The sequence below is a fragment of the Sebastes fasciatus genome, chromosome 12, assembly GCF_043250625.1.
Source record: "Sebastes fasciatus isolate fSebFas1 chromosome 12, fSebFas1.pri, whole genome shotgun sequence".
NCBI lineage: Eukaryota > Metazoa > Chordata > Actinopteri > Perciformes > Sebastidae > Sebastes > Sebastes fasciatus.
The window spans coordinates 13,667,893-13,695,872 of NC_133806.1; the positions used below are offsets into that span (position 1 = coordinate 13,667,893).

General features: G+C 40.0%; 2 protein-coding genes across 9 annotated transcripts; one reads left to right on the top strand and one right to left on the bottom strand.

The window, feature by feature from the left end:
• Positions 1 to 447: 447 nt before the first annotated feature.
• Positions 448 to 22,597, bottom strand: dedd1 (death effector domain-containing 1). 7 transcript variants are annotated; one of them, XR_012596137.1, is made up of 9 exons: positions 22,403 to 22,555; positions 20,516 to 20,728; positions 20,077 to 20,189; positions 19,176 to 19,684; positions 17,966 to 18,094; positions 16,701 to 16,841; positions 4,878 to 5,252; positions 4,460 to 4,560; positions 448 to 466 (listed from the first exon to the last, which is right to left on the bottom strand). XR_012596137.1 is itself a non-coding variant. In XM_074653220.1 (8 exons), the coding sequence occupies exons 4-8, from the start codon at positions 19,648 to 19,650 to the stop codon at positions 4,547 to 4,549; spliced, it is 1,134 nt and encodes a 377-aa protein (XP_074509321.1). In that variant the 5' UTR covers positions 19,651 to 19,684; positions 20,077 to 20,189; positions 20,516 to 20,728; positions 22,403 to 22,555; the 3' UTR covers positions 3,273 to 4,546. The 7 variants fall into 7 exon arrangements, 3 of the variants coding, with proteins under 3 accessions (XP_074509321.1, XP_074509320.1, XP_074509319.1); XR_012596135.1 differs by lacking the exon at positions 448 to 466 and adding an exon at positions 2,327 to 2,711; XR_012596136.1 differs by lacking the exon at positions 448 to 466 and adding an exon at positions 3,273 to 4,113.
• On the top strand, positions 22,574 to 27,524 carry rabac1 (Rab acceptor 1 (prenylated)). 2 transcript variants are annotated; one of them, XM_074653221.1, is made up of 6 exons: positions 22,574 to 22,719; positions 24,311 to 24,446; positions 24,719 to 24,931; positions 25,189 to 25,286; positions 25,745 to 25,846; positions 26,530 to 27,524. In XM_074653221.1, the coding sequence occupies exons 2-6, from the start codon at positions 24,325 to 24,327 to the stop codon at positions 26,616 to 26,618; spliced, it is 624 nt and encodes a 207-aa protein (XP_074509322.1). In that variant the 5' UTR covers positions 22,574 to 22,719; positions 24,311 to 24,324; the 3' UTR covers positions 26,619 to 27,524. The 2 variants fall into 2 exon arrangements, with proteins under 2 accessions (XP_074509322.1, XP_074509323.1); XM_074653222.1 differs by having other exon boundaries at positions 22,608 to 22,719; positions 24,314 to 24,446.
• Positions 27,525 to 27,980: the final 456 nt, after the last annotated feature.

Consider the following 27,980-nt stretch of genomic DNA (forward strand, 5'->3'; position numbering starts at 1 on the left):
CATGTACTGACACTTTGTCAGACCCCTCTGCGTCCCTTTTCGGTCGCAGTACACACATGCTTAATGTGAATTAAACAAAAACACCTGCTTAGGTTCAGGCAACAAAACCACTATAGTTAGGTTTAGGAAAAAACAACATGGTTTGGCTTAAAACTATTACGTTTGTACAGTGATGTTGTGAACACGGGACACGAACAAACAGCTGATTGTAATGTGACGCACATTACCGTGTGTTTGTTGTGTACGGCTATGTAAACAAAGCACAGAGAAGCTGGAATTACAATACACAGAGGAAGAGTGACTTCATTCTCTGCTCAGGTAGACATTACTCCTCTATATCTTTACATAGCAAATAGTTGTTTGCTGCTATATTAATGCTCTGAATATCACAAAGAGCACCTTTAAGCATAAATACTTGGAGATTGTGAAAAACTTTCTGCACAGACCTGTTCTAGAAGACACATACCTGGAAGGAGGGAGGAGGTTCAGTCATAACCATACCAAGTGATGCAGTAGCCTCAGCATGATTTTCTTCAGTTTTACAGCAAGATGAAATAAGAGGGTTGGAGAAATGTCAGTAGGTGTAGAGCTGGGTCCAGGGTGCAGCAGTCCAGTTGTTTGAGGAGTGTGATGGGGACGCCTCAGTGAGGACCTTCAGAGATCTGATTCCTCTGGGAGAGGGCAGCCTGTCGGACAGAAGGGTGGGACTTGTTGATGATGCTGTGCTTGTGTCTCGTCCTTGGATATTTGTGAGCATAATGTTCCTGAGTGCTCCAGATATGCGGCCCAATTTCTTTGACAAACAAATCTCTCATAGTGGCAGGGTCATCCAAGAGGGAGTCATTGTTCAGAGGAGCAACACGGCAGCAGCCTTTGAGTTGGATCTCTGTAGTTGTGCAGACTTCTCAGACAGAGTGCCTGGGTCTCCCTGTGGGCATCACATCGCTGGTCTTGCTTTAAGGCTGGGTGTGGTGAGAACTGGGCTTTCAAAAATCTCAGTTTTCCCCAAGGCAGGCCTGGGGCAGTTCAGCTGGCCATCAAACAGCCCTACTCTGAACAGGGTAGAAACGGCCCTATCAGCTTTTTCCCCGAGGGTTGGTCCCGCTTATTGTTCTCCATGATGGCCAAGTCAATAATAAAACTTCATTTGTACACTCTGCAGCATTTTTTAAAGGGTGGGTGTGGTCAGAGTGCTCTTAACTGACCTAATAATGGTGTCTTTAAGTCAGCAAATGACAGGGAAGTAACAGTGCACTAAATATTTAAAACGAGAGCCATGCGAGATCTGAGACCAGAGCTGAATCAACAAGAATGAGCCCTGAAACGTCAATAAAAATTACAATTAATTTAGCTTTTGTTGCATAGCATCGATGGCTGCGGTTTGTGTGCACAATGGATTAATAAATATAATAAGATAATAGATACATTATTAACTTTTAATATAAACATTGGTTATTAAAATAAATCATAAATAAATCAGTTTATTTCCATGTGTCTTTGGGTGTTAATATCACATATTTTTGAGGATCCTTCACTGATCTGAAATGCCATTATGAACTAATTAGAAAAAGTCACCTCTACAGAGAGCTTGCTTAGATTTCCGACTGAAATGAGGTGACTCTTCAAAGTGCCCTTTAGCCGACATTTACATTATTTATTCATGTGCTGGAGGACTGTGTTGGTCTACATCAGAGGACTTAATTATGTCCAAGGAAGTCCAGCAATAAGTCAAAGACCCGCTCAACATCCTAAAGAATCAGCACGTATGTATACAAAAAACAACATTTCTTAATGTTACATTGAAATAAACTACATATCGACTCATCTCTGCTATTCCTTGTATAAATATTCCTCCTCACACAAGTAAGGAATAAAATGCTCTAATCGGTGTACTACAGAGCTACATGAACGTTAAGTATAATGTCATACAGGAAAGCACACTATCACAAATCTACAGGAGGACTGGATTTAAGCTGTAAGGATGTTGGCAATCTGGAGCCAGGCTATGAAGGTATTCAAAAAACAAAAGGAAGACCACCTTAAAATCCATTTAATGGCTTAGAGGCAGCCACAAAATAGATTTTACTATGAGTGTAACTCGTTTTGGTTTTGTTAAGGATCCTTGGCAACATCAGCTGTTTCACTATTATTTTGTGGATCAAAATGGCAGTTAAATGTCTAAAATATAACTACTGTTTGTTAAATGTTCAGTTTGTTCACGGGAGATTGAGGAATTTTTTTAAATATAATTTTAGGGTGCCATCTGTAGGGAATTATGTTGCAGAGAGAAAATTACTTTTTCTAAAAAACATACAGATAATCTCGACTGAAAATATTTTACATATTATTTGCAGAAATTCTAAGAGTAAACGTTTAATGTTTGATATTGATCAAAGAAAAGGCAATTTTTCTGGCAAAAAAAAGCATTCATCATTCAGCTCATCACGCAAAACAAGCAGATTTGTGTCATTACGTATACTGTAATTACTGGACCTTCAAGCAAGGAAGAAAATCTAGCACAAGGGTGGGTAGTTTGATAAGATGTTCGAAGCACACACTATTCTTGGGTTTCATCGTGCTGACAGCTTTAGAGCAAGGAGAAATAATTAAGGACCTGATCCATGGTGACCTGCATTCGATGGACCTCTTCAGAGCGTTTGGGGGCAGGAAGAGGGCACACTCCCACTAATACAGGTACGGAGGGTGGAGGACTGGGAAAAATGACAATTCAGAACACTGAGGAAAAAATAACAAAAAAACAAGCATTATAACAAAATGTGAGACGAAGAGATTCAAGATAAGACAGAGGGAGATATGTTAAATGTAGCCTTGCTTCTTGTCTTCAATTTTTGTCTTTGTTGATGTTGCAAATGGAGCTGCTGTGGTGCAAGAAATTTAGACTTGATCTGACAATAAAGTATTATTATCATGATCATCATCATTATTTTAGGAGTGTTGTTCGGTTTGAGGGGTTTCAGTTAGATTTATAAAAAGGCTTCTTTTCAACATCCTACAGGAAAAACAGCTGAAAAACACGTGCTGCACATAATATATCTTTTCGTGCAATATATAGTACTCTTGGTATACAACACTCTATAAAATGTTTGGTCTTTTGTGCAAGAGTGACGTTTTTGTTTTTTTAAATTGAGTAACGCAATCATAAGACGTGTTTCCAGTGTTCTTCTCTTGCACGACACGGGCAGCAAAGATTACAATTGTAACATTTTTAGTTATTGGTACAATAAATGTCAATGTGCAAAAAACAGCTTAAGGACCTTTATTATTCACCAGAAATAATATCTCATATATAAAGATTTCCACAAAAAGAAATGGCATACCAAAAGATTTTTTTCTTTAACAAAAATGTTTCCCTGAATTAGTTACATTATTTCTCCTATGAATAACACAATCATATTTTAATAAATTCAGTTTCAGTAAACATGGAAATATGTCCATTGTCCCTCCCCGTCTGTCCCTGCAGAGCCCTGCAGAGCTTCAGACAGTAGCGAGTCGGCCTGCTTAAGTCGTGCCTGTATGGAGGGACTTAGAGGAGGGGCCTTATTGATCGTCTGCTATGAGTGGAGTCCAGGCATTAGTTCCAGCAGGGTGAGTAGACAGCTGTCCGTGAGCCACTCTACTGGGCCTACATAGCAGGGCTGAGTGGAGCTGGGATGTGCACTTTTGATTTTGATCTCCCCAACATCACTTCTATTGACCGACGCACTGTCCTGTGCTTTACTTGCTGAGAGAAGCACTTGCTGAGGCCTAGCTGGAAGCCTGGACACAAGCCACCATTGTATTATCTGGGTTGCTGTTGACAAGCTTGGGATGATGAATCTTCCATGGTCTGCTGAGGCCTAGCCCTAATCACTGCTGTCATCTACTGGCAACTGCCGTATCCACTGACCACGGCAATCACAAGTTGGGTTATCGTGGCACACAGGGCTGACAATCCCAGTGTTGGTTATCTAGGTATATATGCGTGGGCTCGGCTCTCCCAAAGTTGGACACAAAGGTCAATCTGTACTGAGAGAAGCCCACTTTTCCATCTGTGCCCAGTTCTCTCGCACATTTTTTAAAGATCAGAAACTTTTCTTGGCATGTTTCTTTGTCCTTTAAATTAGTTTAAATAAAGAAAAAAGTGCCAGTTAATATTATCATTATTCTTCAAATCCAACAAGTCAACGAAAACCAAGCGGTGAAGCATGTTTTGTTGGGTAACAGTCGTCTGTCGTCTTGGCATCTGAACGCCCGCTGTCTATGCATGAAAGTGGACAAAAGGGTCGACAATTGCTTGATTACAAGTTCTGATTGTGGCCCATTTTATCTGTGTACATGTATGTCCGTGTAGTCTCAACCTTGAGCATGTGAAGACATTTGTGGTATTTTCTATCATTTATGGCACATCTGTTGTCTTAATCTTATTTATTTAAGATTGACAGTGTCATGAGGGGCTTACCACTTCTTTTGGCACAGGCGTGCTTGCTCTTGTTCTCACTGAGACTAAGAAGACAAATCTTGATACATCTTGTTTCATCCTGGTGTCCTACAAAGTAGCACCTGTGCATGAATCCCAAAGGAAAGCACATTGATCCATTAATATTCAGTTTTCTTTTACAAATAAAAGGTAATGTTTCAACAAAAAACTGACAATTTCTGAAAATGTAAGGCTAGTTATGAACACAACAAAACCAATGGTGAGAGCTGCCATCTAGTGGTTATTACATGGATTGCAATTAGAAAAGGAGGTCTTGCAAATGCTTGCAAATTTGACTGTAACAATTTCATTCCCTACTATTCCATTCTTCAAAGTTAATATAATACACCCCAAAGAGTCTTATCAGCCTATACAGCCCAGTGTGTCTCTGTGCCCCCACCATTACTAGATGAAAACATTCTCCTAGCTCTCAGCACTATTCGGCCCTCCTCGTAGTCATCCTGGTCCACGCTGATCAGCAGGCGGACGCCCTCCGTGCCGGCTGCCATCCTCAGGGAGTCCGTGATGAAGACTCCCTTCAGGGCCTCCAGCAGAGCTCCGCTCAGGTAGTCGGTCCAGAAGGCCTCGAGGTTGTCCAGCTCTGTGAACTTGATTTCGCAGACGATGGAGCCGAGGTCTCTCGCACGAAGCAGCGAGCTGGCTTTGCTGAACAACTCAAACTGTCGCTCCAGGGGCTGCAGTTTGTCCGACGAGACGCCCTCGCGGAGTGCCGAATCATGCTCCAGGTATTCGGCCCGGACACGCAGGCGGATATCTGATAATGGTAGAGGGAGGAGGAAGCAGTGATGGAAAATAGGGGTGACGGTGTGGTAGAGGAGAGTTGAGGGGTGAAATAATGATAGGGAGAGTAGAGATCCAGAAAGTGAATGATGAGGTAAAGGCAAAGATATAGTGAGGAAAGAGAGAAAATGAAGAGTAGGGGATGATGAGGAAAGAGGAGGAAAGGTTACGGAAAAAGTGGAAAGAAGCGAACAGTCAAATTAGAGAGGCCCACGTACAGTAACAGACAGAAAGGGAGGGGTCATGAAATTAAAACAGAGGGAAGAGAAACAGGGACAATACAAAATCATTAAATACACCTCATTTAGCACATTACATTAAGCAGGGATTTTAAAAAGGGGGATCAAGAACACAGAGTTCCCAAAAGGAGATTGACTACTAGTTGTGCACTGAAATAGTTCAGGATATTTCTTTTGACAAAAAGTGCAGTTACAATGGTGCCGCAGGGAAACGCAAACTGCTAATTATGTGAGGCCCTGGAGCTAGACCAACCAGACTGTGTGCATTTTTGCTTAATAATGCTGCAACCGGTTTGACATCGCTTGGAGCATTGAGAGAAATACTCTGCAACTGAACCAGTAGTGTAGTCGCTTTTCTTCCTAGGCAATTACTGTACATCATTTTAAGTAATAATATCTGTGATGCATGATAATTTTCAGTGTGACATCCTGCATGGTCTATATAAATCAAGGTTATAGAGTTTGTGTAATGAATATATTGAAATTAACTTGACACCCTGAGCAAATATCGTGGTGGCAGTAATGAAACCAACTTAGCGGTGTCGAGCCCTGGAGTTGCTTCCTGTTCCAGCCCGGTGTTTGAAAAAGGCAGATTCATTCTGATCAACATGTTTAATGCCGAGATAGCTGCTGAGGTTCCGCCGTAACAGGATTGCTGGTCATGCAACAGCGCAGCGAGAAAGATCAGAGGATACATACATACTGTACTGAGTAAGAGCACCGCTGAGATCGTCCCCATGTCATTATTCCAGAGCTTCCAGTTGAAACCAGCTGCTGACGACTTTTGCTGCAACAAAAATCCATCCCTCCCTCCCACTCAAAGCCCTTTAATAGAGGTAAACAGTACCTACTACCAAGTACATCCATTTCACTAGAAACATTCTCGTCGATGTCTCATTGCAAAAGGAGCGTTGAAACATTTTTCCAAACAGTTTTCGAGCCATAATTGCATCTCGAGGCATTCAAAACCCAGACCAACCAAGACCTCTTTGCTGCTCTCTGTCAAACGCTTAAAAAGGGACTTATGAGGTGAAATAGTAATAATGAAACAAAAAGACTGCACTCAGAATAAACAATGGGCCTCATGCAGGAAGTGATGAAAGAACAAATTTACTCTTATTTTTGTTCGTATCCACGATTTCTTCCTATTTTTATTAGTATCCATTGATTCTGGGATTTACGAATGTTTTCTTATTTTTAAACATCTTGTTTTTACAGTTCACAAAGTGTTTGTCCAAAATAAAGCAAGTTTAAATTTGAGGATCATAATAAACGCATGAATATCGTACAATCAAATAAATAAAAGTAATTTAGATTATTATATGTTTTAGAGTAATTATAATGATTGTATTATTAAAGAAACACTATTGGTCCATTGATCATAATGGTTCTTGCTCTCAGATGCTTTTTGATTTTCCTGTAACACCGGTACTGACACTTTGGAAAATCACATATTGACTTTGTTTAAGTTTATTTAACAGTATCTCTATTTCACTACTGCTGAAGTTCTTCTTTTTCTTCTTCTTCTTCTTCTTCTTCTTCTTCTTCTTCTTCCAGCCCTTTTTTGGTGGTATCTGTCCCAATTCTTGGGCATGTGCAAGAGTATTTTCAAATGGCACAACAGCTGCCCTTCTTTAGTGTTTAGGAGGCATTACCTATGCTAATAATAAACAATGGACCACTCCAATTTATGATCAAGTGGGATTCATCATTCAGCTCACCTGGGTAAGCGCACAGTTGACTTCTCTTATTTTTTCTCTTAACAGAAAATTAAGAGAAAATCTAAGCGACATTTAGGGGAATGTTGCTGCATGAAGCCCACTGTGTCAGAGAAATATCAAAATGCCTTTGAATGTTAAAGTAAACTGAAACACTTATTTTTAGAGGAGTGACAAGCATATTGGCACAAAACAGAATATGTCTTCTGTTGAATGTCTGGTCATGACTCAACAATGACCGGAGTCTCAGTTAAAGTACAGAATCATTACAAGAGAGCACCAAAGACCCAACTTGAACACTTCTAAAGGTCTGTATCTGGTTAACTATATACGGCAGCTAAGACCCCACTGATAAAACTCAAGAGTCACGTTCACCCCCTCTTCATTCATATTTTGTTTGGGGGCTACGGGGAATGGCACAAGACTCCAGAGGGATAAAGTTTGGAAAATGTCAACATTAGAAATGCAAATGTTGAATTAAGGCATTGATTTTGCATGTCTTAACATTTCTAACCAAACACTGGCATTTGCATTGAAGCTTCATGCGGCTGTAATTAGATAACTATAAAAACAAAGGACTGGATCAACGGGGACGCTTAATCGATGAGGTTTAGGAAATGCTTAAAATATGCAGGGTTGGAGATAACACTTGAAGATGGAGATCATTCAATTTACACTTAAGTTTGCTCATACAAAAAAGGCAGAAATGTTTTTCTTCCATAGACTAGAGGCATTATGGTACAAAGATATGAAACACTGACATTTTACAGGAATGAGACATTTGATTGTGACTTCACAAATTATTAAACCCTGTCTCTATTACAATGTCTTAAATATTAGTCTGTAATAACCTTTCTTCAGGTCAATCCATTAACAATACATACAGATACAAGTACATTCTTTTATCATACCATAGATCACGAGTGTCCTCAGAGAATGTAAAGTGCCAATACTAAGTATTCATCCCCCTTTTGTTCATGTTTTATTGTTTAACGACATTGACTAACAGTGGACTGCTAACAGCCGGTACGTCTACTTCATGGCAAAAACTGCATCATGAAGACAAACATTACAAACATAATGGCAACTGTTCCTGACTGATCACTCAAAAGTATCGGTCAGGGGAAGGGTACAGAAAAGTTCCAACAATACCCTTCAGTACAGTAAAATCAATAATGAAACATATATGGTAATCTGCCCAGAGCATGCCGTACTTAAATACTGCGCATTGGTGTAACAACCGAGAGGCTTATGGGAACTCTGAAAGAGCTGAGATGGGAGACTCTGTGCACAGACAGGTGCAGATGAAGTCAGTATTGTAAAAAAACAATTACAAGACATCTCTGAATCAAAAGTTGAAGGTGCTATTATGTTTTGACCAAAGACTGTATATAAAGATGGACGACATGACAGCTTCCCAAATAGTGAAGCCAAAACATCTCAATCGCCTCATGGTGGCTGGCTGCAGTACAGGTCATTAACCCCGCCCCCTTCATGTTAGCGGATGGGACATAGGCCAAGTACAATGTCACTACATGTCAAATCATTTTTCCCAAAGATGGTTTCTGTCATTTTAGGTAGTTCTTATCACGCTGATGTACGTTCAAGTAAGTTTGGTTTTAGTTATTTGATGCTAAAGGGGGTGAGACGTCATGATTGACAGCTGCTCTGAGTGAAGGCGTCGCGTAGCCGGAGGCTCGGGAATCGTACGAGAGAGGAGATGTACCTTTAACTAGGGCTGCATGGTTATGGCCAAAATGATAAGCACGATTATTTTGATCAATATTGAGATCATGATTATTCATTGATTTTAGGGTCAAAAATATTTTTATTGCAATTTTCCATTTAAAAAACAATGCTGCTTTCACTTCCATGTTGTGCTATATTCCAACAAAAACTCTCAATGTTATCCTTTTACTTTGTTATTGTCATCTATAATGGTTATTTGCATAAAAACACAATTCAGATCAGTGGGAAACAAATTATTGTATTTCATTTAAATATTTGCTTTGATTAAAAAACTCTTGGCATTCGTAGTTCTAATTATATCTTATATCTATCTAATTATATATTATATGCTGCTTAGAGCTAGTGTTAGGAAGTTAAACAGGTCCTGTTACTCACCAAAAGCTTCACTTTACAAGATTACATTTGAACAGCCAATACTCGATACTCACCACCAGCCCGTCAGTGTCGTGTGGTCGGCAGACGAGCCTGTCACTGTGATTACTCTGAGCAGCATCATGGGAATAAATTTCAATATAATAAGTGTCTGATTAAATGAGTTGTTCCAAATGTTTTAACGTTGTTCCTCCATGGCTTATTTTAGACTTGCAGTTGTTACAGATTAAGAGCTTTGTTTCTTCTTCACTCACGCTGGAAAAAATTCCACACCAACATCATGTTGTGTGTGTGTGTGTGTGTGTGTGTGTGTGTGTGTGTGTGATGTTACTGACTGTGCCGCTGTGTGCCGATGTCAAACCATCACGTGGCGGCTGCACGTGTGTGACCAGCAACAAATGGATATATGAATTTGAGACTGCTGAAAACCGTCCGGCCTCTAATGGCTGCTGACTGATGGTGCATCTCTAGCTGTTAGTTTAGGAAGTGCTTGATTAATACGCCAGAATTTTCTATGAGCGGAAACATTTTAAACGTCAATATCGCAGTCGATCATGTTCATTTAGTTGTAGGAAGCCAAAATTGTGATAGCGATTAATATTCGATTAATTGTGCAGCCTTACCTTTAACTTTCCATATCCGTCACGGGTCTGTGTAATAGAACATGTGTCAATTTGATCATACATGTAGCTGTAGAGATATTATGGTGACTTGTTGTGTCTTTCTAGCCAAACAGCTACTGTGGTGCTGACGCAGCCGTTAGGTGGCTCATGCTAACAAGCTGTGGTCGTGCTTGGCTTGTGATTGACTCAGGTGGGTGTGTGGGTGGGACCTCAATACCGCAGCTCCAACCGCCAGATCACTACATCGCAGACTCTGGCTTCAAATGACGTCAAAATCTCAAGATGGCATCCGGGATATTTTGGCTTCACTTTTGCACAGTGGGAGGAAGTGGAGACGCGTCGCCCATCTCTATATACAGTCTATGGTTTTTACAAAGCTGAAATCCTTTTTGAATTTTGTCTTCTGTGTTTGGTATAAGCCGATCACCGCTCACCAACAGAAATAAACCATCCCCACAATAGAGTGTGGTGGTAGCAGCATGACGCTGTGGGGATGCTTCTCTGCAGCAGGCCCTGTATTGCTCGAGAACGTAGAGGGTAAATTGATTGCAGCAAAATTCAGAGAAATCCTGAAGGAAAAACCTGCTGCAGAGAACTATGACAAAGATTAATTTTTCAGCACAATAACCTAGGAGTTTGTGCAGATTTGCTTTCACTTTGTTCCTTAATCTGTTGATCAGTGTCAAAAACACATTCACTGTGACTCAATGTTGCAAAACAACATTTTGTTGTACAATATCCTCGCAAGCATATTGACAAATCAGCCGTGGCAGGATGTGTTTAAGCATTTCAGTATTCCGATTTATCACTAAATGTCACACAGGGCATCTATTTACCTGCGTGTCACCTAACTTTCTGCACTCTTACACAATATTCAGTGCGGACTCAGTGAAATATTAAGTTAAAGCGCTGTTAGCAGTTCGACCTTTTGGATCATTACACTGTGCGAGGGCTGTGGCTATGATAAACAACCGCCCTTCATGCAATTACTGTATTTATGGATGGCCTCCATTTCTGCTTTCCCATTTCACAGTGAGCAGGATGGAGGTAGAGATAGTGGCACTGAGGAGAAGGCCATTTAAAACCACAGGAACACCATGATAGTCATTTTGTTAGGGTTACAGAGCACTTCACGCTTCATCAGACACAGAGACATCCACTTAGACAGGACATTAGGAGGCACAGCTTTCATTTTCTCACTTTAAACACCAAGCCCGTCTGGCTTCCTTCATCCCCCCCCCCACCCCCTCCAAAAAAAAAAAAAAAGTTTAAGTACCCATTTACGAGGAGTCACTTGGCACGGAGAGCTTCAACTCTTTATCGATCCGTTTTTCTGCTGAATGACTGACCAAGAGAGTGGAGAGTTAGGGGAGTATTGAGAGACGGCCAGACAGAGCTCTCTCTTTTCCCCCATAGACAAAAATCACTCTCTGTACCGTTTTTGCGTAGTTTGAGCATTTAGAGCTCGTTCTCTCCTTCTGACTGTGTGTAAGGATACTGTTTTCCTGACACACACAGGTTGGTCTGTTTAGAACTGCGAACACAGAGAAAGGAGAGAAAGAGAGAAAGAGACAAGCACAAGTGGGTTGGACATCTGTCGACTGGGTCGGGTTTTTTTTTTTCAACATCAAGCAGGCATGGCACAGCACTCACTACTCTTAGTTGTAATGAGGTCTGAGTGAGGGCAATAGTTGGTACTGACAAGTTAATCAGCTCAGCTTTACTGTACGATATAACATGGTAGTGTCTAAGTGGGGTGCTTGGGACTACTCTTACCGTGACAAATCCCCTTACCCTCACCTTCACCAACCCATTATTTAAGCTACAACCACAACATTAATCAGATATGCCCGTTAAACCAAGTAAGGGCCTTCACAAGCACCCCATTTAGATAGCACAAAACCACTACTGAGCTGAGGGTACAAACACCTTATGGGCTGTTTGTAACAGCAGTTTTCATTGTCAGAATGTAATTGAGACACTTCAGTGAAAATGATCTGAGAGATGAATCATGACAAGAAAGAGTATTTGAGGTCTGTTTAAAAGCTAGGGGCCAGCATTGGACTGAACCGCCCTATCTATCTCTGCTCCCTCTTGACAAACGCACACCCAGGGCTCACACGGGGCACAGAGATAAGATACAGCAGGAGCTTCCCTCAGCAGAGCACTGTTGGGTTATTTTCCTCAGAACTGCTTGAGTAAAAGGTTTACAACGAGCCATTTTTGAAACAGCTGTCTGTTGGCAGCCATTTTAGATTCTCTTAAAATGGATTACGGGACCAGTCCTGACAAAAAGGACGAGGATCTGGGCAAAATGAGCATTTTTTTTTTTTCTTTCAACTTGGGACTCCAGTGCTGGCTTTATATGTGAAGTTTCAGTTCGCCAGTATGAATTGATTGAATCTGAAGGCAGATGCTTACAACCACTTGTAATGAAGATAGTGTGAGAGGAAAGGATGGCCCCAAAAGGTTTCCCACAAGCTGCGAAAAGTGGCACCGTCACAAACATGTCCAACGTATTTTTCATTTTGTCTTTGCAGGTTAGAGACTGGGCTCTATTGTTCTGAGTTAAGCTCTTCAGTGTATTTAGTCATTGTCCTTCACTAAGACTCAAACCCTAACCGTAAAGCTAAGTCAATCCTTAACCACAGAAAACCTACTGATTGTTGTCTCCTTGTTTGGTTTACAAAACAAATATAACACAACATTTTTGTTTTTTTTGTTGCTGTAAATGGTATCAGGACCAGTCCTAAATAATGTTCCTACTCTACTATTTACTAGTCCACTTCTATTGCAACTTTGAGCACAGCCAACGCTTGTATTGACTTTCTCTCCAATTTAATCTCCAGGATTCTATCTCGTGACATGTCCTGTAAAACAACTTGCAAACTCCACCCTCTAACGTGGGCAGACCGCAGGTCGCAGTGAGTATACTGACAGCATTTAAAAGGAACAGTGTGTTGGATTTAGCGACATCTTGCGTGTAGAAGAACTACGGTGGCCGACGTGAAAACGTGAAGGGCCTGGCTCAAGCAGGAAAAGTTAACACAGTGGTTTGTCCGTTCTAGGCTACTGTAGAAACATGGACCCGAGGACCTGCTCCCTATGTAGATATAAACGGCTCATTGTAAGGGGCCGTGTCCGCCAAAGCGTTTTTTCTAAGACCAGTGTATTTTTTTTTAATCTTTGCAATGGGAGCGCTGCGTATTTATGCTATGGTAAAAACGTCAGCAGAGTGGTAAGACGCTTAGCGTCTCTTCTGCGCTGAGTGCTGCACGTTTGGCATTTTTTTCAGGTTGCTGAGAGTTGAAATAGTTCAACTTTTGGTAAAACGCTACGCTACTCACGGTCACTGTCACTAATCACCCAGCCGTCCAATCACAGTGGAGGAGGGGCGGGACAAATAGCCTAACCACAAAGAGCGAGCGGCGTTTTCAACTGGGAATAAAACGCTTTGGTGGACACGGACCATAAGGTAACGAAAACACAACGACTCAGGACTTATTTTCAGGCGATTATACACTAAAGAAAACATACTTATTAATATTATATTCCATTTCTGCCGATAGATCTCCGAAATGTCACACACTGTTCCTTTGAGAAAATGCAAGATTCAGATTGGAAAATGTGAAATTGTGAATCCTTTAACCTGGCTGATAAAGATGGGTCCTCATTATAATCAGCAATGTTTTCTGCAACATCAGACACATTTGAGATAACTTGTTTTCTTTTTTGTTACAGTATACAACACAATACAAATAATATCATTAACTTGTGTGTTTCTATCGTCATATGACTGCACAACTATAGAAGTGATCTTGGGTCTCAAATGCTAACTGGGTAACAAATACTGACAATTATTGCTGGGCTTCCATCAACTTACTTTACAGTCATGTAGTTGTCCTAACAGAAATTAACAGAAATTTGTGTCAATGTCAACACCTGTGCATTTATAGGGACGACACAGACAGCCCTGCCAAGACATAGACGCAGTTAGTTGGCCATGTTTGTGAAAAAGTGTCAAGCTCTAATATTATCCGCAGAGAATATCAGGGAATTCAAAATAGACTCTCTCTACATTATATCCCCATTATTGTGGTTTAAGTGATATCAAATAAAGTTGTCCAGAGATTTTTGTTGAAAAATCAAGTTGAGAAATCGGCTGAAAACGTTTTGGAAATATTTGAGGCTTACTGCTGAGGACTCTGAGTTCTGTGAAACACTGACACCAACAACCCTTGTAAGAAATAGATAAGGAATCATCCACAGTGCACAACACTAAAGAACATTACAGGATGATTTTTTTTTTTTTGAGGAGCAAATTAGGTTTCCTGAGGGGGATAGGGTAGGGGGCAGCTACATTATGATACACAAGCAGCGAATACAGAGCAAACTGGCAGCAACAACCCCTGTTGTAACGAGGGGGGAGAGCCTCTTTTACCTTAGGCATCGGCCCAGACTTGTGAGAGAGCGCATGACTGAGTTGATCACGCACACTGCAGTATGTATGGACTGAGTGGAGGGACAGACTTTTTTTGTTTTGTTCCTCAGTCTCCCTCTCTGTCTCCGTGATCCATTGTGTCTTTAGGTTACTCGAACTGAGTCACAATCCTGAGTCAACCTGGTGGAAATGTGGAGTCAAGACAGCGACAGGTTTATAGTCACAGGCACATCACGCATCCTGAATAGCTAAGAAGGGCTGTCCTCATTGTTAGATGATTTCTTTTTTTTTTTTAAATCAAATGAGAATCATCAGTCTTTTGTTGTAATAAGTATATCTGACCAACAGGCAATGATGGACGTCCAAAAGAAATGTTTAAGAATGACTAAGCAAACTTCACACAAAAAGGCAATTGATGTTAGTGTTAACTTAATGTGCTGAGAGAAACTAGCATTGCTTGATTAAAAGGCAGGCAATAGTGGAAACGTGGAACAGGACATTGATTATGGATTATATAGTGCAGCTTTCCAGTGGAGTTAGATTGCTTCAAACAACTGCTCAAAAGAAATTTCTCAGGAATATACATGAGGTTTGACAGCTGACTCTTGTGACAACTTTGTATCAAGTTGGGCAATAAAGCAGAACAAGGGTTGCAACTAGTGGTGACTGGACAACTTTTTTCAGTATAAGAGCAGACAAAAAGGATGTGAGACAACCTACCAGTCTGCGCTCTTATCAATAGTAGCAGCTGAACATAGTCCAATGGGTTAGAGAAAAGGTGAAATGAGGGGAAAAGATGGAGAAGTGGATAGGGCGACAAAATCCCCCCCGATGTTGCATGTTTAATTAAGACAGTTAAGGAGATACTGTAAGTCTAAACATAGTCAGAGACGTGACAATGAAAACACCATGTGAAACCACTTGAGAATGAAGGAGACGTCAATCAACTGAAAGGGAAGTGAAATAAAACAATTTCTGTGTGCAACAGTTGAATCAATTGTTGTGAATCATTTTCTGCTGAATTTTTGCGGTGTTTGAGATGCTTAGTCCGCATCCGCTGCAAACAGTGAATAAAGTGTTGACTATCTGGTGTTATGATGAAATTTAGTTTACGGACCAAAATATAATTGTAGAATCGCTAACAAGTAAGTCTGGTACAAGTGCTAACACAAAAACCTCATCACCATACTGTAATCCACAATAAAGTTGTGGCCTATGTAGCAGAGACAGATTTTATAATTACTATACTTTATACTTTTCTAAAACACTGGCACACCTGGCAAAGGTATCCTTCATTTTGATTCTGTGCAGTTCAGAAGCCTTTTAAAAGTCCAAGTATGCTTTAACAGTCAAAGTATGTCGACATTTTGCAGACAAACTCCCTCCACTGTACGCTTGTCTGACAGGGTTAGTGTGGCTTGTGTATTGCCAGCTGGTATTTAGGGTCAACTGGATTATAGTAATTAGTTTGGTTCTTTTGAAGTGTGTTAGTAATTTCTTTCTCCCTGCTCTTTACATGTCTTTCTCCGTAAAAGAGAGCGAATAAACACAGTTGAATCATTGCTTTGTAACGCACATTTTCGCAAGGAGTTAAAAAACATTGGACACGCAAGGTTTCTGTGCATTTTTGGGATGATAGTTTAAAACTAGAATTACCGCCTTGTGCTTGGATGCCTCCGCCAACCAGTCAAGTTGCAGTTTACATGCATGTCTGTCCAAAATGACATCACTTCATCATTTTACACTGTTAGACATCTGTGTGAAATTGTCATAATTAGCTAATTAATTCTTGAGTTATGGCTAAAAGCGTGTTTTGTGAGGTCACAGTGACCTTGACATATGACCACCAACTTCTAATCAGTTCATCTTTGAGTCCAAGCAGACGTTTGTACCAAATTTGAAGAAATTCCCTCCAGGCGTTCCTGAGATATCGCGTTCACAAGAATGATACGTACGGACGGACAGACAACCCGAAAACCTCATGCCTCCTCATGCCGCTGTCGCCAGCGCAGAGGCATGAAAAATGAAAATAAAAAAATTCAGACTTGGTATGCAAACTCCTTAACTGAAGCTGAGGTTCAGCATAGCCAAACAACATCAGAATGAGGGAGACAAAACAGGAAATGTGGTGTTAATAGATTGTAAATGAAATTGGAGCTTATACGATTAACGAAAAGACAGCAATATAATATGTAAGAGACAATGGCAGGATGAAGATAGGAAAGCAAGAGATGAAAAGCTAAAAGAGAGACAGGTTAAGAATGCAGGGGCTGCACTTACTGCAGGACGCTTTATGTGGTTGTGGTGGCGGAGGCAGTGGCGGGCCCTGTCTGCTTGGTTTCTTGGGCCTGCGGCTCCAGCCATTTCCCCTCTTCTTCCTCTTCCTCCTAGCAGATGGCCCAGGCATAGGAGGGTTAGTACCTGAAAGAACATACACGGAATTAGATTGTGGAATTCGGACAATAAGAATTGAGTATGGATGGGGTTTATTTGTGCGGGATTTGCTGTTGTCCTGTTTTATTTCTGTTCCTGTATGTTAGTGCTCGATGTTTATCAGTTTCTGCTGATATCTGATCAAAAATCAATTCTTTCCCCCATGGAAGGTTCACCACAAGCGTATCGTATGTAACCAGGCACCAAAATTAGACTTTAGTCTATAACTGAGTGTATTCGAATTTTGACCTAAGGAAAACCATTTCAACTCAAACTAGTGCAGTGCCCGTTCACACAAACAACCCCACACTGGACACTGTGCTTCCTTGGGTCCTGAGCAATACACCTGCCATGACATAGTTGCATCACACACCCCAGTTGTGGCTACTCACGGTCAGAAACACTGGTGAAATACACTCTGGTTCACGAGTAAAAACACCAGGGGCAGACTTTACTGTTTACCGGCAAGATAGGCAGCCTGGGCCTGCGGGCCCCTAAGACCTATAGATTTATTACGATGTTCAGATATGAAAAATATTGAATTATGTTACTATTCTGACTCATTGTACCCCGAGATAACTTACAAAAGTCCCCCAAACCACTTGAAAATATCACTAAATAGCTCCGCTGTATACTAGTTACTTTGTACTACTACTTCAGAGGAAAACATTGTAGTACTACATTTACCTGACGGAGAAATGTTACTGGTTACGGTGCAGATTCAGATTTTACTCATAGCATATAACAATTTAAATATAATGCATTATTCATTAAACTATCCAGCATCATATTAGAATTGATTGTTCCACCTTGAACAGACGTTATGTAAATTTAAGTACATTGTGCTGATAATACCTTTCTTTCACTCTTCACTTGCAGTCAACATTTGAATGCAGGACAGGGAATGAAGAGGTCCCGAGATGATGATTTTACTGTGCGGCATTAATAGTTTTACATTAATAGCTAATGGTTTCACCTCATAAAAACGTTTTGTGTAGATATACTTCTTCTACCACTACCAATACCAACATTCCCAGTTAAAGAAAGAACAGGTTTGTGAATACACAGTCCTATACATCCGGGACTTAAATACTATGCTACAGTGAACTTACCAGTTCTCAATTGCTGTGCGAAATATGGAAGAGGTGTTTCTGTCTGTCTGTGGCTGTGTTGCATTCCAGAGGCGCACACCAACTGCCTGTTCTCTGTTTCAAACCTCTGTCCAATTCTCTCTGGAGATACTGAAAAACAAAAACATATATTAGTAATTATCGGGCTACGAGGACAGGAATGCTGTTACTGTATCCTGGCATGTTCTAGCAGGCTGAAGAAGGGAGGTTAAATGCGCTTCAACCGCCCTCACAAGGAATAGTAGGCCTGTCCGGTGCTCACAGAGTAGGGCAATCTTGTAACAGGAGAGACTTCAGAGAGCAGGTCTAAAGCACACTGGAGCACACGGATTTAAGGCAGTAAACTTTATTAAAAGACTAACGTTTCGACTCGTTTCGAGCCAAACAGATCTGAGACTCACATCCTCTTAAATAACCTCCCCTAGTTGGGAACTGATTCAGCATAGAGTGGAAAAATGGAGAGGGAACAACATCCAGGATGTGGGATGTATTTATCTTTGTCGTTATTTATCACTATTATTACGATTATGTTTGGTATATGTACATGGATGTGGTCACTGAAACTGCTATTTATATATTTACTTTTACTTCTCTCTTTTTATTATCATATGATGTATGATTGTTTACCTGCCTACACGCAGCTTATTGTTCCCTTCCCATTTTTCCAGCCTTCTGGACCTGCTGTCTGAAGTTTCTCCTGTTACATGAATCTAGCAAGCTGTGTGAAAGGGTCTATAACCCCTATAGCCTCTTTCAAATAGCCTGTTCAAGGCGGGACTGTTTCGACGTAATCTGCTTCGCTGTTCTGTATGAAAGATACGGAGACAGAATGGGGGGACAGAGTTGTTCCACCGCTGAGCCGGCAGCAGAGGAAGTCACAGAGCCGAGTCGATGTCTGTGTAAAGGGACAGCCGTCACGGCAGGACTACATGCACATACACTAGACGTCGACGTTGTTGTGATAAACGCCACGCCTCTTTTCCTCCTGTGATGCCGGCGTGCTATCTAAAAAAATCACACACACTGGGCTGCCGTTGTTTGGTTCAGTGTGAAAAAAGCAAAACCGGCGTAACGGCGGATCTTCTTTACAGCAATATTGGGGAATTTCTGTGTGAATATACAGTGATATAGAGAGGCCAACCCAACATTATCTCAAAACCTGATAATGAGCACCCCTGTGATTCATCCTCACCTGTCCTCCTTTTCTTGTGGGACACTACAGGCAGCAGGTCATGACGAGTGAGGACTCTCAGTAGTTGCAGTAGTGGCTCCAGGTTGCCATCGCTGAGGTATCCTCGTCTCTCCAGCTCCAACAACAGCTCGAGGCCACTCTTTGGCTTATATGAGGGCACTAAGGGATGGTGGTAGCCCTGAGGCTTTAAGCGCATCCACGCTCTTAGAAGCTCAGGACTCGGAGACACGCCCAAGTCATCTGGATCGTCCCCACAGGGCTCAACTGTCCAACCCGTCGGGTCAAGAGGGTGTGGTGCAGGACAGGTTTCATCCAGAAGGAATGACAACACTTCAATGTCAGTCTCTGTCAGCTGACAACCAACTACGTCAAAGACCTCATGGAGAGACAACATCCCATAGTAGTTTAGGCAGTCTGTTTCATCCCAGTAAAGTGAGTCCCTGAGTGGGCACCCTGGGTGATGCACTGCAGCCATGGGTCTTGCCTATAACCCTGCTCCACCTTCCCACCTGTGTCAAAACACAAAGATACAAGCATTGCATTAGACATGTGAAACTGACACTCCAACCACAAAGTTGGGCAATAACAGCATATGGTTCGTGTCTAGTCTAGTCATGAGGCATCCAAACCACAAATACAAATAATGTTAAGCTGTACTCGACAAATAGCAGCCAAACCAGCAAGGTAACATTCATAGTAAACTAGCTGTTAGCAACAACCAGCAGCAACACACACACACACTCTCTAGCCTAGTTTTACATATTCAAAGTCTGTTTTTAGCAAAGCTCAGCAGTCCTACCTGTTTATGGTGTCAGCTCGAGTCTGTCTGGAAGCATGCAATGCAAAGTTTTATCAGCAGTGAATGTGCCTTTGTTGTCGTCGTTTTCAAAGAATATCTTACTTAAATCAGCTGGAAGCCAAAGAGAGAGACAAGCAAGGCGTTCCTCAAACTGCAGCAGCAGCAAACACGTTGGAACAAATTAATCCCTTGGCTCGTGACGTCATCACGTTTCTCTGGGGGAGAAAAAAAAACCACATAAACAAAAATGCACTTTAGCTGTTTAGCTAAAATGAACCAACTCACATTAAAAACTAACGCCAAACCTGGTGTATTATGACATATATAACAGCTCTACCGTTCACCATGGACAGAAAGGTATAATGTATTGGTGATAATGTATATTAACCGTGAATGTACATTAACTGTTATTACTTCTTGGCTATGAACGTTGTCTTAGCTACAACACGATCCTGGGTGATATTATAATGATAATGTAAATACAAGCGTGTATAAAAGTGTTCAATGCGTTCTGAAAGCGATATTTAAACATTTAATGTACCTGAAAACTGGTGTTCCTCGACATTAAGCGTCGGATGGTCTGGCAACTCCCACAGCAACACAGTGCAGCACTGACAGCAGCACAATAACACAGAGGAACTGACCAATCACAGGGCACTCTGCTTGCTATAGCGTGATGACGTCATATCACGTTTTTACGTTCACTGGTCTGCAGTCAGTTTGTCTCTGAGAGCTTCTTATTGAATTTGCACAACTGGGAAAAAAAGACAACCGATCCGAAGTCTGCTGTTTTTCATTGTATAGTCACAGCTGTATTGCTGAAAAAAAATAAAGTAAAAGTCGTACCAGTTTTTTTTCCCATTACATATCGCCTTCATGTACATATACATGGCGCACTTTACACTTACTTTACACTATACATCCTTTATACCACTTTATAGACTGCACATATGTACATATTACATTTATTTATTGCACATACTACATTTATTTATTGACGGATTGCACACACTATGTTCACCCATTCACTCTGTATCTTTTATATCTCTATTATTGTTTTTATATTTTTTGTATACCTTTACCTCTCCTGTGTTTCACTCTGTTTGCTGATGTTGCTGCTTTGACACCTGAATTTCCCTCCGGAGATTAATAAAGGTTCATCTTATTTTATCTTATCTTATCTTAAACTCTTACATAAACACATCTAAAAACATGTAAAAGACATACATCTTAAAGGTCCCATATCGTGTTCATTTTCATGTTCATACTTGTATTTTGTGTTTCTACTAGAACATGTTTACATGCCTTTATTTCCCTCATACTTTCTGTCTGAATATACCTGTATTCACCCTCTGTCTGAAACGCTCCGTTTTAGTGCATTTCAATGGAATTGCAGCGGAATTGCGTTGCTAGGCAACAGCTTGGGTCCATATTTACTTCCTGTCAGCTGATATTATTTACATACACTGCAACAGGAAATAAACTGGGACACATTTAGAATGTTTATGTTTAAAAACGTGTATTGATCTAAATACTGTATATTTGTAACATCACAAATGGACAGGAAAAAAAAAACGGCTTGTTTCAAACGCACAATTTCTGAATACTGGCTGTGTGTATTCCTCCGTATATTGAGCGTTTTGATAGTTGAACAGTATTTATAAAGCACTTAAACCTGCTTTATAATATAAAAGACATGGAAATCTCACTTTTTTACAATATGGGACCTTTAAGGCAAGGCAGCTTTATTTGTATAGCACATTTCAGCAACAGGGCAATTCAAAGTGCTTTACATAAACATTCAAGAACATTGCAACAAAGTGCAAAAGAACATTGTACTACAACTACGAGGAGATCATTGATGTGTGAAGTTATTTTGGTGGTACTACACTGTACTACAACACTTAGTTTGGAAAAATATGCTTTTGCATAATTTTGGTGAATTTTTAATGGGAAGAATATTCAATAACTTCACTTTTATAAAGTGTAGTGCCATCAAAATGTCTTAATTAATTTAATAAGTATAATCAGGAAGAGACCATTGATGTGTGAAGGGATTTTGGTGGTACTACACTGCATAATACTGAAGTTATTGAATATTTTTCCCATTAAAAAATCACCAAAATTATGCAAAAACATATTTTTTTTCCAAACTAAGTGTTGTAGTACAACTACGAGGAGATCATTCATGTGTGAAGTAATTTTGGTGGTACTACACTGCATAATACTGAAGTTATTGCATATTTTTCCCTTTAAAAAATCACCAAAATTATGCAAAAGCATATTTTTCCAAACTAAATGTTGTAGTACAACTACGAGGAGATCATTCATGTGTGATGTAATTTTGGTGGTACTAAACTGTATAATACTGAAGTTATTGAATATTTTTCTCTTTTCATTGTTATGCATTTTGTAGACGGTCCCTGACCACTCGTCTCACCGCCGGCTGCACATAGAGACCAATGTTATGTGTTGATTAAAATGAAGTTGTAGCTCGTTGTCTACCTTACTACGGCTAGAAAGAGCCGTTGTTTGTATTTTAACAACGTTTCTGTTATGAGTTATTGATCCAGGAAGTTTGAACCTTACCGAAGTACATCATCTACAGTCCCTTCCCCCTGTTGTCCATCACTAGGTGGCGGTGTTGGTCACCTAGGCAACAGGAAGTTAAATAACATCCACATCACATCCGTGAATCTGAACAGCAACAAACAGGGTCTGAGGCAGTCCCATCAAACTTCTGCTGTAAGTATACTTAATCTGCTCTTCTTTCTATTCATGTGAAACATCCACCGAAAAATGTGTGTACAGCATCTTGATGTAATAACTCTGTAATAATAATAATCTGCCTGGATAACGTTAGTGGACATGAACGTTAGCAGAGAAGCTAACGTTAGCTGAGACAATCTTTTAAACAACCAGCAAAGTTGTCTTTGCTACACATTGTTTTTATTTAGCGTCACCGTTTAACTATACATAATGTACAGCATTTTAGTAACGCTTTATACATGTTCACTTCTTATTGAACACTTTATATCCGGATGTATGCTGGCATCTTGAGTGTCCTGTGATTTTAGTGATGTGGCAGTGACCAAGCCCTTTGATGACTAAAATGTTCCATTATCCAGACACTGCACTGATACTGCTCTGTAGCTATGAGCTAAAGCGAAAGTCTCTTTATTATTATTCTACCTGGATGGAAAGTATAGGCATCTAACTGCTGTTATGAACAAATAGATACTAGCTAACTACTTACACTTGCTTATGAAATAGCAATTCTTACATTTCATGTGAAATAACAATATATATAATTTATAATAATAATAATAATAACAATATATACAATTTATAATAATAGTAATATATATAATTTATAATAATAATAATAATATATCATTTATAATAATAATAATATACAATTTATAATAATAATAATATTATATATAATTTATAATAATAATGTACATAATTTATAATAATAATAATAATATATCATTTATAATAATAATATATATCCTATAATAATAATAATATATATAATTTATAATAATAATATATAATTTATAATAATAATATATAATTTATAATAATAATAATAATATATATCATTTTCCACTTGTGCAATTTTGTTAATAGTCTGTTAATTGTCAATACTGTATATAATGCTCCTATTTTTATACTTCCTTCTATTTAAATGGTTCATATTTTGTTACACTTTGTTTAGCTCTTTTTTTTACTGTGTTAGCTGATGCTTCTTGTTTTTTGCACTATCCCCTTTGCTGCTGTACACTGCAAATTTCCCCACTGCGGGACTAATAAAGGAATATCTTATCTTATCTTAAATATTGTGGCACTGTCTTTTTCATGACACTTCAAATTCAACTCCACCTAACAATCATTCATAATTAATAACTATCAGTACTGATTTCAACTTACTGAAATGTATAAGGCAATCAGCCTCTTCACCTTTGTGACGCTACAACCAGAAAATGTTTGGTGTTTGGTGACGAGTTATTGACTGAATTGGACTTGATCAATCATCTGATAAAGAGAGAACAGATTGATCCAGTAAGTGTGTCAGCAGTAGTGCTGGTTTTGTTTGACATTATTTGATACCAGCGGTTCAATGACCAAATGAAGCTTAAGAATAAGTATAAAGTATAAAACAAGTTTTCGATAAAAGCCTTTGTTTGTTTATACCCAACACTATCTCTGGCTACTTAAAAGCATCTGCTACATGCCTACCTAACTTTGCAGATGAAAAAAAAAGAAAAGTTAGAAACAAAATTCAAAAGGTATTCAATTGTATGTTTGTGTTATTACTATTGCCTTGCAGCAGACAGTGTGTAGATGCCATCTGGAGCTCCATCAGGGGAGAACTGTCTCGTAGACATGGACAGCAAGGCTGGAGATCTGTTCGGTGCTGAGGATGCTCATCCTACTGGCACAGGTGGAGCTGGGATCTTGTCAAAGTAAGGACCTATATATTATTTTTAGTGATAATGCTATTATCATGACGGCTTGTGATTCTATTTTGCTCAGATTTCTTCCCTTCAACCCTGTGGAAGTACACTAAAGTATGTTGTTTATTAGTCTACAATGCAGACAAATTATACAAAATAGTCCCACAACTGATATGCAAGGGCCTTTATGGGTACTTACAGTCTACAACTAGTCTCTGTAGGCTTGTTTACGAATTTCTCAATACTTCTCTATGTATTCAGTTCTGTTTTTTATTTCATAGGCTCTGGCTCCCCAAAGGCTTCTCAGTCAGTATGGCTAAAGAGTGGGTCGACAGGCGTCGATTGTCCATTCGACCTTGGGCCAGCTTCGTGGACCAACGCAAGTTTTCGAAACCCCGCAACTTTGGGGAGGTGTGTCAGAGGGTGGTGAAAAACGTGGACACTTTCAACAGCAACTATACCTTCATCTTCATGGGTCTCATCCTCTACTGCATGTAAGGCCAACAAAGAGGAAATCATTTGTGTTGGTTTCGTCAGTGAGAATATTTATATTCTTCCTTCTGCCCAGCTCTCACTCACACAGTCTGTACCCAGTACACAAAGGAACACTGGGTATATTAGAAAATAGAAACAGAACAATCTGCGTGAGATAAGATTATAAAGTCATCTAAGACTAAACTAAATCTAAAAATGCTGCTCTATATGTAAGTAACACCAAATGGATTGGTATGCTGTTGTTTCTTCTCCTCAGTATCAGCTCTCCCATGCTACTGATTGCCTTGGCTGTGTTCGTTGGTGCCTTCTACATAATTCACCTCAAGTCCCTTGAGTCCAAATTGTCTCTCTTCGGTGAGTAAAGCTGAGATACAATTCCATTAATTGTTTACCTCCTAAATATTGTGAATTCCTGAAATCCCCAGACACACTGGAACCATATTCTAATATGAACCTTTGTGTTCGTGCGTGTCTGCTAAGATAAATCAAGCCTCCCCAGATTTGGTAAAATATTTGAAACATTACTTTTGAAAATATGCGATTAATTTTGTAATTGTAGGTTTGTTTTAGCAACTGGTCAACTTGTTTTTCTATGTGAATGGAAATTAAATGGTTGCATGTTACCTCTCTGTGATTTTGACAGATAAAGAAACAAGTTCATTTATTAAAGATTAAATGCATGTCTACGGCTAGTGTTAGAAAGTCCTTGAACTTTTATATTTATTACCAGTCAACTTAACCAGAACTGCTACAGTCAGCACTAAAATACTTGTAATCAGTGGCATTAAATCTGTAATTTTTTTGTCAACTAGGCAGGGAGCTGACTGTCCCTCACCAGATGGGTCTGGCTGGAGCTGTTTCTCTACCTGTGTTCTGGCTGGCCGGAGCTGGAGCTGCAGTCTTTTGGGTTCTGGGTAAGATAAGATGAGATAAACGTTATTGTCTGTCACAAAGCAACAGAAATTCTCTTTTGACGGTGCTCCACATCAAACAGACAATGCACATTTAAAAACATACAAATACGTAAAATAGGATTAAAACTGTTAAAACTAGAATTGACTAGAACAGTGTGAACAGGTCAGGGTACAGAGCCAAACCACATTAGTTGTTCTTGCCATTCATTATTATTCTGAACATGCAGCAATATTTGTTGCAATGCTCGTCAGAGCACTGTAACTGCTTTGGTTTTTTTTGTGATATTAAATCATATTCTACTGTTACATTCAATGAAAGTCTCTGTGTAAGTGTGTCAGCTAAATTACCTTAATATAATGTGCCCTTTTCACAGCAGTTGTTTTGACATGTCATCGCAGGGTAAACACAGGTGAAATGGATCAAATGAATTATTGTCCCGTTCTATTTAGCGTGCCATTCCAGTGAGCCGGCATGCACAATACCAGGGCTCTGGCACACCTCAATAGATCAGGGCCATAATTAGTGTTATTAATTACACCTGTGTTCACCCTGCAATGACAAGTCAAAATGGCTGCTGTGAAAAGAGCCATATTGTGAAGGCATATGGACACTCTCTGCCTAAGAAAAACCTTCTTCCTCATTGTTTTTCCCTTCACATTCCCCTTTTCCATTTTCCTCTCAGGAGCGACGCTGTTTGTGATTGGCACTCACGCTGCGTTCCGCGAGCTGGAGGGATCCGACATGGAAGAGCTCCTCATGGAGCCCGTGTGAGGAGCGGGCTGAACCCTCAGCGGGCGCCGGTCGACGATCAGTCATCGCTTTGACCCTGTAATCACAACAGCACAGAGGGGTTGAGGAAGAACTGCTCCTCGATCTGTTCCTTAGCTACATATGTGTCCTGTATTCCCTGTATTATAGTGCACCTTGTCTTGCCTCTAAGGTAGTTGTTGTTACAGACTGTATTGCCTTTTAGTCATTCATACACATAACTTGCCATATGCACAAATGATTGATCTGTTAATAAGTATTTAAACACATTATGATACATGATGATATGCCTTTCGCTACATATGTTATACCTTGGATGCCTCTGGTTTGTGTCAAATAGCCTCTCGCTCCCTGTAATACCCCTTATACAGTCAGTGACATATCTTTCAACTCATTCATCTCTGTGCTGTTGATATCTTCAGAAATAGCTTCTGTGTCCAAACCATCTGACAAGATTGCTGCTTTAATGGATAATGGATACAGTGAATGCAATGTTTGTAATTCTAAACTGCTATTAAAAAAAAGATAAATTTTCTAAAGGAAAAGTGACATTTAAAGCTTTAAAAATATGCCTCTTATAATAATAATAATAATAATAATGCACAAAGAAAACTATTCAACAAATTTGGTGTCTCAGCTAGGGTACTGAACATAGATTGATGAGAAGACATATTTAAACATCAGTACATATTAATGTTTTATATTGGGGATAATATGGTACTTTGGTGACTGTATGCATATTATTTATCAGCTCTGCTTACAGCATTCATATCTGAAGGTCATTTTGTAAACATGAAATATTTCTTTTTTTGAAATTCATTATTCATATGTTTAGATTTTGATGTAAGTTGGGTGTTTTTGTATTTAAATGGCATTTTGGAAGTGCAATAAACCCCTGGTGTAAAGATAGCTCCATATCCAGTTCTTTGTTTTTTTTGCGTCTAATTAATTCAGGTGGTTTCTTCTATTCTGTGCATCCATGGCGTGGAGTTGTAGTGAACTCAGTGGCCCTCGGCACTTCGTCTGTACATTTTCTCATTATTCTGGTCGGGTGTGAATACACAGTGGAGTAGGACAGCGCCAATCCTCGTGGCTCCTCTTTATCTCTAGTACACCAAACGCTGCAGCGCTCACCAACCCCCTCTTGTCCCCCTCTGTGGTCCCCCTCTTGTCCCCCTTTTCATGTGACCCCTGTGACCTGTGCTCTGTGACAGCACAGCAAGAGGACCCCATGCTCAGGTTGCCATGGCGATGACCTTGGAGGGCCCCAGTCAGACACACACACACACACACACTCGTCCACAGACACACTCGCTTACACACTGCGGCAAAGGCGAGCGATCGATATTCTATTATACGGAGGGT